This window comes from Trichechus manatus, unplaced genomic scaffold (genome assembly GCF_000243295.1).
Source record: "Trichechus manatus latirostris isolate Lorelei unplaced genomic scaffold, TriManLat1.0 scaffold00034, whole genome shotgun sequence".
Lineage (NCBI taxonomy): Eukaryota > Metazoa > Chordata > Mammalia > Sirenia > Trichechidae > Trichechus > Trichechus manatus.
In genome coordinates this window covers 7,466,009-7,477,829 of record NW_004443970.1, presented here as the reverse complement: position 1 = coordinate 7,477,829, position 11,821 = coordinate 7,466,009, and the positions used below count along the sequence as shown (strand labels likewise).

Sequence of the window (11,821 nt, the reverse complement as noted above, 5' to 3'; positions counted from 1 at the left end):
TAACCAATGTCATAAAACAGCATGTGTGTTACTGTTACATGAGAAACTATCTGTTCTGTAAGCCTTCACCTGAAGTACAATAAAATATTAAAAAAAAAAAAAAGTACTATCACCCCTTTTGAAAATGCATAATTTCTACCTTTGCCAGTGTTGACTTCTGAATTAGAAGATTGACTCCTTTCTTTTCTGTTAATCTGTCTTTGAGTTTTCCAGACTTAGTACAAACTCACTCTCTCCTGAGTCATCCATGACTCATTCCATTCTGCCCTGATTACTGCTTTGTTCAAGTCGGTTAATTTTGGCAGACTGTTTGAACTATATTATTATGAATTTATATAATATTTCTTTGTGGTTATTCCCATATTTCTAATATGTATGCTTTCTTGCTGGTGCGATTGTAGCTCTTAAAGATAAACATTATCTTCTTTTTTTATTTGTTTCTTTGTTTGGGCTTTTCATTTGTTTAACTATTCATTCCAACCTATCAATCAGTACTTGATGAATTGATTATATATTGGATCTATATTTAAATATATGCACTTATAAACTGGTGAAGGCTACTTTAAGTGAGGAGGCTTTTGGTTAATTTTTAAAACAATTTTCTGGATGCGTACATTGTGTATGGTACTATGGTTGGCGTTTACCCATGCACTCTGAGGTAGGTGTTGCTGTCTCCATATACAGATGAGGTGACTCAGGTTGGAGTCATACTGCCCGAGGTCATACAGCTAGAAGTAGTAAGACTGGGTTTCAAATCCTAGTTGAATCTGTTGCAGTGGCCATGCTCTTTACACTGTAGTACACAGGGAACAGGTCTAACTTACTGTATAAAATATTCACAGACATCCTAGGGGTAATGGGAAGGTTGAGGTTTATTTTTGTGGGATTTTGTTTATTTTTTATCAACAAAGGTTACCCATATAGTGATGCATTGCCTCCCATAAAGCTATAATTCATTTCTTTTAACAATTTTATTATTTTTATTTATTCATTTGTCAAACATGTACTGGGTACTTATTAGGTACCAGGCACTGGTTTTAATTATAGAGCAATTAGAACATTGGGGCTCAAAGAACCCAAAGTCTAATAGGAAGAGTAGAAATGTTTAAAGTCATCTCAGCTCAGGAAGTGTGAAATGGAGTTACCTTTAGAGGAAGGAGCTAATACTCTATCCAGGAGAAGTCAATGAATGGCCCTTAAAAGATGAATTCATGAGTCATAAAATCAGTGTTACTAGCCTTCCAGGGAGGGATGATTTGCAAATGAATAATCACAAAGACATGTAAGATTTTGATATTTTGAGGGGATGGAACAGTAATTTAGGGCCAGATTGTTATGATTGCCTCCGGATGTATGGCTGTGTCTACTTTTCTTTCCCAACTTTAAGATACCTAAATATTAGATTAAAAGGAAATAAAATTGGAATAAGTAATAAGGAAGTAGAATGGAACCTATAAAAGAGTGAGGAATTTGAGATCAATTAATGTCACATGTATTAGTCGAGTAACTATATTGTTGTTGATGTTAGGTGCCATCAACTGGGTTCCAACTCATAGTGACTCTATGTACAACAGAAGTAAACACTGCCCAGTCCTGCGCCATCCTCACAATCTTTGTTATGCTTGAGTGCATTGTTGCAGTCACTATGTCAGTCCATCTCGTTGATGGTCTTCCTCTTTTTCACTGACCCTCTACTTTACCAAGCATGATGTCCTTCAGGGATTGATCCCTCCTGATAACATGTCCAAAGTATGTGAGACATAATCTTGCCATCCTTGCTTCTAAGGAGCATCCTGGTTGTACTTCCTCCAACACAGATTTGTTTGTTCTTTGGGAAGTCCACGGTATATTCAATATTCTTTGCCAACACCACAATTCAAAGGCGTCAGTTCTTGTTCCATCTTCATTATTCATTGTCCAGCTTTTGCATGCATTTGAGGCGATTGAAAACACCATGGCTTGAGTCAAGCACACCTTAGTCTTCAAGGTGACGTCTTTGCTTTTTAACACTTTAAAAATGTCTTTTTTTTTTTTTTTTTTTTTTGTGCTTTGGATGAAGGTTTACAGAACAAACTAGCTTCTCATGAAACAATTAGTACACATATTGTTTTGTGACATTGGTTATCAACCCCACGACATGTCAACACTCTCCCTTCTCGACACTGGGTTCCCTATTAACAGCTTTCCTGTCCTCTCCTGCCTTTTAGTCCTGGCCCCTGGGCTAGTGTGCCCCTTTAGTCTTGTTTTGTTTTATGGACCTGTCTAATCTTTGGCTGAAGGGTGAACCTCAGAAGTGACTTCGTTACTGAGCCAAAAGGGTGTCCGGGGTACAAACTCTCGGGATTTCTCCAGCCTCTGTCAGGCCAGTAAGTCTGGTTTTTTTTTGTGACTTAGAATTTTGTTCTATATTTTTCTTCAGCTGTGTCCAGGAACCTCTATTATGATCCCTGTTAGAGCAGTCAGTGGTGGTAGCCAGGCACCATCTAGTTGTACTGTCTGTCTATACTGTACAGTCTAGTGGAGGCTGTGGACTTTAATTCTGCAGCAGATTTGCCCAGTGCAATGCATCTTTTGATTTCTTTCTTTCTTTTTTTTTTTTTTATTGTACTTTAGTTTAAGGTTTACGGAACAAACTAGCTTCTCATTAAACAATTAGTTCACATATTGTTTTGTGACATTGGTTACCGCGTCCTTTGATTTCTTGACTGCTCCATCCATGGGTGTTGATTGTGGATCCAAGTAAAATGAAATCCTTGACAACTTCAGTCTTTTCTTGGTTTATCATGATGTTGCTTATTGATCTGGTTGTGAGAACTTTTGTTTTCTTCATATTGAGATGTAATCCATTCTGAAAGCTGTAGTCTTTGATCTTCATCAGTAAGTACTTCAAGTCCTCTTCACTTTCAGCAAGCAAGGTTGTGTCATCTGCATATCGCAGGTTGTTAGTGAGTCTTCCTCCAATCCTGATGCCCCTGTCTTCATCATATAGTCCAGCTTCTTGGGTTATTTGCTCAGCATACAAATCGAATAAGTATGGTGAAAGGATACAACCCTGATGCACACCTTTCTTGACTTTAAACCATGCAGTATCCCCTTGTTCTGTTGGACCAGCAGCCTCTGGGTCTATGTACAGGTTCCTCATGAGCACAATTAAATGTCCTGGAATTCCCATTCTTTCCAATGTTCTCCATAATTTGTTTTGATCCACACAGTCAAATGCCTTTGTATAGTCGATAAAACGCAGGTAAACATCTTTCTGGTATTCCATGCTTTCAGCCAGGATCCATCTGACATCAGCAATGATATCCCTAGTTCCATGTACGCTTCTGAATCCAGCTTGAATTTCTGGCAGTTCCCTGTCGATGTATTGCTGCAACTGTTTTTCAGTTATCTTCAGCAAAATTTTACTTGCCTATGATATTAATGATATTGTGCAATAATTTCCACATTCGGTTGGATCACCTTTCTGGGAAATAGGTATAAATATGGAGCTCTTCCAGTCGGTTGGCCATGTAGCTGTTTTCCAAATTTCTTGGCATGCATGAGTGAGCACTTCCAGTGCTGCATCCATTTGTTGAAACATCTCAGTTGGTTTTCCATCAATAATTCCTAGAGCCTTGATTTTCACCGGAGCCTTCAGTGCAGCTTGGACTTCTTCCTTCAGTACAGTTGGTTCTTGATCATATGCTACCTCCTGAAATGGTTGAATGTTGACCAGTTCTTTTTGGTATAGTGACTCTGTATTCCTTCCATCTTCTCTTGATGCTCCCTGCGTTATTTAATATTTTCCCCATAGAATCCTTCAATATTGCAACTTGAGCTTGAATTTTTTCTTCAGTGCTTTCAGCTTGATAAATGCCAAGCGTGTTCTTCCCTCTTGGTTTTCTATCTCCAGGTCTTTGCATATGTCATTATAATACTTTCTTTGTCTTCTCGAGCTGCTCTTTGAAATCTTCTGTTCAGCTCTTCTACTTCATCATTTCTTCCTTTGCTTTAGCTACTCAACATTCAAGAGCAAATTTCAGAGTCTCTTCTGACATCTATTTCGATCTTTTCTTTCTTTCCTGTCTTTTCAATGACTTTTTGCTTTCTTCATGTATGATGTCCTTGATGTCATTCCACAACTTGTGTGGTCTTTGGTCATTACTGTTCAATGCATCAAATCTTATCCTTGAGGTGGTCTCTTAATTCAGATGGGGTATACTCAAAGTCGTACTTTGGCTCTCATGGACTTGTTCTAATTTTCTTCAGTTTCAACTGGAACTTGCATATGAGCAATTGATGGTCTGTTCTTCAGTCAGCCCCTGGCCTTGTTCTGACTGATGATTTTGAGCTTTTCCATCGTCTCTTTCCACAGATGTAGTCGATTTGATTCCTGTGTATTCCATCGGCAAGATTCTCGTGTATAGTTGCCGTTTATGTTGTTGAAAAAAGGTAATTGCATTGAAGATGTCATTGGTCTTGCAGAATTGTATCATGCTATCTCTGGTATCATTTCTATCACCTCGATCATATTTTCCAGCTACCGATCCTTCTTCTTTGTTCCAACTTTCGAATTCCAATCACCAGTAATTATCAGTGCATCCTGATTGCATGTTTGATCAATTTCAGACTGCAGAAGTTGGTAAAAATCTTCAGTTTCTTCATCTTTGGCCTTAGTGGTTGGTGCATAAATTTGAATAATAGTCGTATTAACTGGTCCTCCTTGCAGGCGTATGGATATTATCCTATAACTTGATAGTGTTGTACTTCAGGATACATCTTGAAATGTTCTTTTTGACAATAAATGCAATGCCATTCCTCTTAAAGTTGTCATTCCCGGCGTAGTAGACCACATGATTGTCCAATTCAAAATGGCCAATATCAGTCCATTTGGGCTCACTAATGCCTAGGATATTGATGTTTATGTGTTCCGTTTCATTTTTGACGATTTCCAGTTTTCCTAGATTTGTATTTCGTACATTCCATGTTCCGATTATTAATGGATGTTTGCAGCTGTTTCTTCTCATTTTTAGTCATGCCACATCAGCAAATGAAGGCCCCCAAAGCTTGACTCCATTCATGTCATTAAGGTCAACTCTACTTTGAGGAGGCAGCTCTTCATCAGTCATATTTTGAGTGCCTTCCAACCTTAGGGGCTCATCTTCCAGCACTATATCAGACAGTGGTTCTGCTGCTATTCATAAGGTTTTCACTGGCTCATTCTTTTCAAAAGTAGACCGCCGGGTCCTTCTTCCTAGTCTGTCTTAGTCTGGAAGCTCAGCCGAAACCTCTCTGGCGTGAGTGACCCTGCTGGTATTTGAATACCAGTGGCATAGCTTCCAGCATCACAGCAACACGCAAGTCCCCACTGTACAACAAACTGACAGACATATGGGGGAGTAAATATATAACAGTGATAAAATATAATCCAGAGATTTATAAACATACAAAAAGTGATAAAATTATTATGATGTTGTTTGTAGATATTATATTTATGCTTTAGTATGATAGATTCATTTGAGTTCTTCTCTTTATTCCCTACTTTTATTATAGGATGTGAAGTTGACAGCAAGCAATGATGATTATTATTTTGTATTTGAAGATTATTTATATCAGGTAAGTGTAAAAATTAAAATAAGTTATATTCTGTTTAGGTTGTCTAAATCATATACTTTAGGACAGATCTCTATTACTAACTAAATCCTTCTGAAATGCAAGCCATGTTTATTTTTTATCAGATTAAATGTTGTAGGTTGGGATAAGGTTAACTTTTGATCTTTGTATGGGATTAGATAGAAGAACAAGAGTGTGCAATGAGTTTTTGGAGTGTTTTAGTCATATTTGCTACAACCAGGAGAGTTTGGCAGGTAAGCTTTCTTTGTTTTGGGCACAGGTTTTTAACTGGATGTTAACTTCATATTTAAGCCACACAAGATGTTTAGGGAAATCATTTTACATGATACTTTTCTATTTAAGGTAGTTAAATATTTTTTAATCAATTTATCATGATTATTTTTTATTCATTTCATATGCTAATATTGTGGATGCTTGAACCCTTAGCTAGGTCTTTTGCATATTTATTTAAATAAAATTAGTTTATCATAAACACAAAATATGTAATTTCTATATAACTGCCTAGATTATGTTCTTTTTTTTAAATGATTTCTCATGCATATTACTAATTGGATTTTGATTGAATGTCAGTATAAATGCCATGGAGGAATTTCTAGATTCCACTTAGAAATTTCTGCTTAATTAAATGTAAATTAGTCCTAGCTGTTTGGATGGGCAGGCTTTTGTTTGATGTTGGTGGTGTGTGTGTATGTGTGTGTGTGTTTAAGAGAGAAGAAAATGTTACAAAGAAATGTCTCAGGAAGGTTTAATTAATCAAACATTCCAAGAGCTGAAGTCTATAGACTTTATAAAATTTATTTATAAAATTAAAATTTAAACCCTAGAAACAATTTTAAGAGAATTTCAATGATTTCAAAAGTATGACTAAAAATTCTGTATTTTAATATAAAGTTAGTTATTAATTAAAAGTTGGAAAATACAAAAATCTTCTAAAAGCTTATTTGCTTATATAGCTGATATGTAACGTGGTGCCTAATTCTTAGTAGTACTCAGTAAATTTTTGAATATACAAAGTGAATACTTCATTTATATGGAAATATTAGTTTACTGATAACCTCTACTTAAGAAATACTGAGTGGAAATTATTGCATAAGGAGTTTCACAGACCTATACCCCAATAGAAAAGGTGTAACTGGTGAAAATTATATAAATATTATATATATATATATATATATATATATAAATTAAAGTCTCTGGAAACTGTCCTAAGTTCATAAAACAAATCAGCAAATGAGGAAACATTTATTCAAAAAAATCTACTAAATGTCAGTAAGAAAGAGCCTGTGGTACTCCTGCCATAACCAACTCCCTCCTTCCCCCTACCTCCCCACCAAGGATGATGGAAGCTTCACTTTGACCAAGATTGGCCAAAAAGAAGGGGACTCTGCAGTGCAGTGAATTACTTTGTTTGGCCCTTCCAGCCTTGGTCTTTGTGATTCCCACAAAATGATTGGGTGGGACTGTGCAAATATGCTGTTTGTGGCCCACCAAGGGGATTGGACAGCCTGCTAATAATGCAAATAAGGTGTGTGGAACTCTTATGGGAATGGGACCATGCAAATAATGTATATGGAACCTAATGAGGGGATTGGTCAGTTTTGCCATCCTGATAGGCTTAAAATGAGCCAATCCCAGAGGTGGGAAGGGGACGTTACTAGCATCAAGAATAGCAAGGAGCGGAGCATGACTTTTGGACCTAGGGTCCCTGCACTGAGAACCTCCTAGACACAGGAGACAGAGAGAGCTGTAACACCTGAGACTGTGCAAGATGGCGAGAATTGGCGGCAAGCACAGCAGAGTCCAACAGCAGAGAAACGGCGACAGTGGGACCAGGAGATCGGTGCAAGATGGCTCAGTGGGTTTCCCAGCCCATGGAGCAAGGCGACTGCAGTAGGCATGCCAATCCATAGACCAAAAGAGCTGAGCGCCCTTAGGACAAGGCTTACTGGCAGACTGGGGTGCCTCTGGGCACTCATTGGTGGAGCTAAAAAGCTGTAATACTTGCCCAAGCAGGGCAAAGGCCAGGCTGAGGGCTGAGAGCAGAGGGAGATGCCTGCCTGCAGGCTCAGCTGAGAAGGAGCTGTCCTGATAGAAGAACTGTGTCCTGAGTCTTTCCTGATCCTGAATACTTCCCTAATAAACCTCATAACTGAGTATGGTCTATGAGTTGTGTATGGCCATTGCAATGAGTTATCAAACCCAGCAGAGAAGTAGAGAGTGCCATGGGAGAGATGGCTGGTTTTTTTGTTTTGTTTTTATCCTTGCTTGTGATGATCTTATCTATTCTCATGGCTCTAATACTATCTATAAACTGACAACTCTCAATTTTATGTCTCTTCGTGGATCTCCCTCTTCAACTCCAGACTTGCCAATCTGCTCCTAAGGAGCTGTACCTTCTGCCTGTAATGTTATTACCCCAGGCTCACTTCCTGACCACCTCAGGTCCCTAATTTAAAATAGCAAACTTCCCCCAACATACACATGCACACGCACACATACATGCACACACACCCCCACCTCTGTGCTATCCCTCTTTTCTGCATTATTTTTCTCCATAGCACTTAACACTATATGGCGTACTATATACTTTGCTTTTTTTGTTTTTTGTGGTTGTTCTGGTTTTTGCCTTGTTTTGTTTTGGTCTGTCTCCCTCCACAAAAAATAAGCACTATGAGAACAGAGATTTTGTTTGTTTTTGTTCACGACTGTCTTCTTGGTGCCTAGAACGGTGTCTGCCATATAGTAGGTGTTCAGTAAATATTTGCTGAATGAATTAATGAAGCTATCAAAAGTAGAACAGAAGGATTTGATGACTGGCTAAATATGCAGGTTGAGAGAGAAGGAAGAGTCAAGGATGAATAAGTTTTCAGGATTTGGTAGTTATATACGTGGTGATATTGATGGCTAAGATTAGAAACACAGGATACAGTGAAGGGAGTTTTAAGGTTTATTAAAAGTTTATTTTTCTCCATAAGAATGTGATGAGAAAAGAGGATGAGTGAGACCCATAGCTAAGCAGAAAACTGGATCAGGAAAAGGTCCTTACTTTTTATTTTGCTTTTCAGTGTTGTATAATCATTGCAAGTGAAATTGTCAGCACTATCATTCTCGTATACTTTCAACAGCCCTGTAAGGTAGCTTTATTCCCATTTTACAGATGAAACAGAAGAGGCTCAGAGTCTAAGCTCATACAGTTATTAGGATCCAAAGCTATGTCTGTCCAATTCCAAAGCCTACTAAGCCACATTGTCCTTTAATTTATAGAAATTTAAATCAGGGCAGAGTGTTTTCAAATAGCATTCTTGAAAATTAATCTTTTGAAATTCTTCAGATTGGTTTGGATAAAAATACCAGAGTACAACAAATGGATAAATTATGTAATAGTTGTAAGTTAAAGTAATTGTAGTCATTTCTTATGTGAAACATTCACCATTATATATCTTCAAGAGACTGAAGAGAGCTATGTTGTTATTGTTAGGTGTCGTTGAGTCAGTTTTGACTCATAGCGACCCTGTGTACAATAAAATGAAACACTGCCCAGTCCTGCACCATCTTCACAATCGTTGTTATGCTTGAGCCCATTGTTGCAGCCACCATGCCAGTCCATCTCATTGAGAGTCTTCTTTTTCACTGACCCTCTACATTACCGAGCATTATGTCCTTCACCAGGGACCAGTCCCTCCTGATAAGTGTCCAAAGTACGTGAGGTGAAGTGTTGCCATCCTTGCATCTAAGAAGCATTCTGGTTGTACTTCTTCCAAGACAAATTTGTTTGTTCTTTTGGCAGTCCACGGTATATTCAGTATTCTTTGCCAACACCATAATTCCAAGGTGTCAATTCTTCTTTGGTCTTCCTTATTCATTGTCCAGCATTTGCATGAGGCAATTGAAAATACCATGGCTTGGATGAGGTATACTGTAGTCCTCAAAGTGACATCTCTGCTTTTTAACACTTTAAAGAGGTCTTTTGTAGCAGATTTGCCCGATGCAGTACATCATTTGACTTCTTGACTACTGCTTCCATGGGTATTGACTGTGGATCCAAGTAAAATGAAATCCTTGTCAACTTCAATCTTTTCTCCATTTTTCTTGATATTCCTTATTGCTCTAGTTGTGAGGATTTTTGTTTTCTTTATGTTGAGGTGCAATCCACACTGAAGGCTGTAGTCTTTGATCTTCATCAATAAGTGCTTTCTGCAATCGAGGTTGTGTCATCTGCATATTGCAGGCTGTTAATGAATCTTCCTCCAATCCTGATTCCTTGTTCTTCTTCATATAGTCTAACTTCTCAGATTATTTGCTCAGCACACAGATTGAATAAGTATGGTGAAAGGATACAACCCTGATGCACATGTTTCCTGACTTTAAACCACGCAATATCCCCTTGTATTGTTCAAATGACTGCCTCTTGGTCTATGTACAGGTTCCTCATGAACACAATTAAGTGTTCTGGAATTCCGATTCTTCGCAATGTATCCATAATTTGTTATGATCCAGAGACCCCACGTATCTGTCAGTTTGTTTTACTGTGGCAGCTTGCATGTTGCTGTGATGCTGAAAGCTATGCCACCTGTATTTCAAATACTAGCAGGATCAGCCATGGTGGACAGGTTTCAGTGGAGCTTCCAGACTAAGACAGACTAGGAAGAAGGACCTGGCAGTCTACCTCTGAAAAAACTGGTCAGTGAAAACCTTATGAATAGCAGCGGAAGAAAGCTGTAGGCCCCTATAAACCTTTTACAGCTATATGTAGATATTTTAGATATAATTCTGCTATGTTAACTATATTAACTATAGTTCAGAATTACACATCCAGTTTCTTACTGCTGTTTAAAATGAAGTAAATCATTGCCATGTATAACCTTTCCCCAAAAAAGTTCAATTTTTTACTTAATTAGTAAGTAATTAAAGTAAAATCTTCTAGGTATTTAATTGTAGTTACTATCTTCATATTATCAAAACATGCTCTAGCAAATTTACAGTTGAATTGTCATTTTCTTATAGATACAGCAATTGAAAACTCAGAAGTTAAAACAACAACTCAGGTTAGAATAGGAGTTGGCAGCTCTTTGCTTATATCCCAGGATTACACACCACTACATACTATCTAACATACACCTCTGACATTATTACTTTATAGTCACCAATATTCTCCTTATGGCAGTCTCAGATATCATGTCTTCTCTAGGGCAATAGTGATTCTATGGATATGTATTTAAGCACAGAGCTTCTTCTGAAATTACTATGCTCCCACTAGCCTGCTAAACTAAGGGAAAGTTAATGCAAACATTTCTTTAGGAATTGTTTTCCCTCTCAGCAATGATAGATGTTTATAAATGTATTTTTTAAAAAGAGGTTTGTAAGTATATTTTCCCTTTACATTGTTTTACTTTAGTGGTTGTATTCGTTTTCTATTGCTACTGTAACAAATTAACGCGCATTTACTGGTAATGGCTTAAAACAACATAAACTTATTCTCTTACTGTTCTGGAGGTCAGAAGTCCAAAATGGTTTCACTGGGCTAAAATCAAGGTGTTGGCAGGACTGTGTGTCTCTGGAACCTGGTTAACTATGCTCTGGGTCTTGAAGCTTCCGCTTGGAAACATTCAAGTGATATATGTCCCTTCATTTCATTGAGCAAAACAAGTCACATGGCCACACATAACACCAAGTAGGCCAGAAAATGCAAGCTGAAATAAGTTCCTGAAGGGGAAAACCCAGAAATATTTGATGAACAGCAGCAGTGACTTACATGATTTGGGTGAATATATGTAAAATATAAAGGTGGGGAGGGACTTTTTAAGCATAAAAGAAAGTATTAATAGATTTGTTCATATAAAACATAAAAGCGGGAGGCGGGGCCAAGATGGCAGAGTAGTTAGACGCTCTTACAACAAAGACCCGAAAAAACAAGTGAATTGATTCTATGTGACAGTCTAGGAGCCCTGAACATCCAAGGCAAAGTTGAGGAATCGGACTGAGTGGCAGGGGGAGGGAGAGACAGTTTGGAAGCAGCGAGGAGTTGCCAGACTTCACCCGACGGGAGCCGGCATCCTTCAGGTCGGTTCAGCTGGTTGCGCAATGAGGCAAGCAGTGGCTCTCGAGAGGCATTTTCCACATTGGGAGAGACCCAGAGGCAGAGAGTCTACTCGGGCATCCAGAACCATGAAAAGTGGCGCTCAATTTGCAAAAGATAAGTACTTGC

The 11,821-nt window shown here is 38.1% G+C and overlaps 1 protein-coding gene across 8 annotated transcripts in view; it reads left to right on the top strand.

Moving 5' to 3' along the window:
* Window positions 1-11,821, top strand: part of TBC1D19 (TBC1 domain family member 19) — a 187,668-nt gene that overhangs the window by 110,076 nt on the left and 65,771 nt on the right. For all 8 annotated transcript variants that reach the window (XR_002823879.1, XR_002823880.1, XR_002823877.1 and 5 more), the window contains one exon: window positions 5,536-5,598. Coding sequence is in view for 2 of the 8 variants with exons in the window: in XM_023730229.1 (XP_023585997.1) it covers window positions 5,536-5,598 (63 nt within the window). In the remaining 6 variants the exon portion in view is untranslated. The remainder of the gene's footprint in view (window positions 1-5,535; window positions 5,599-11,821) is intronic.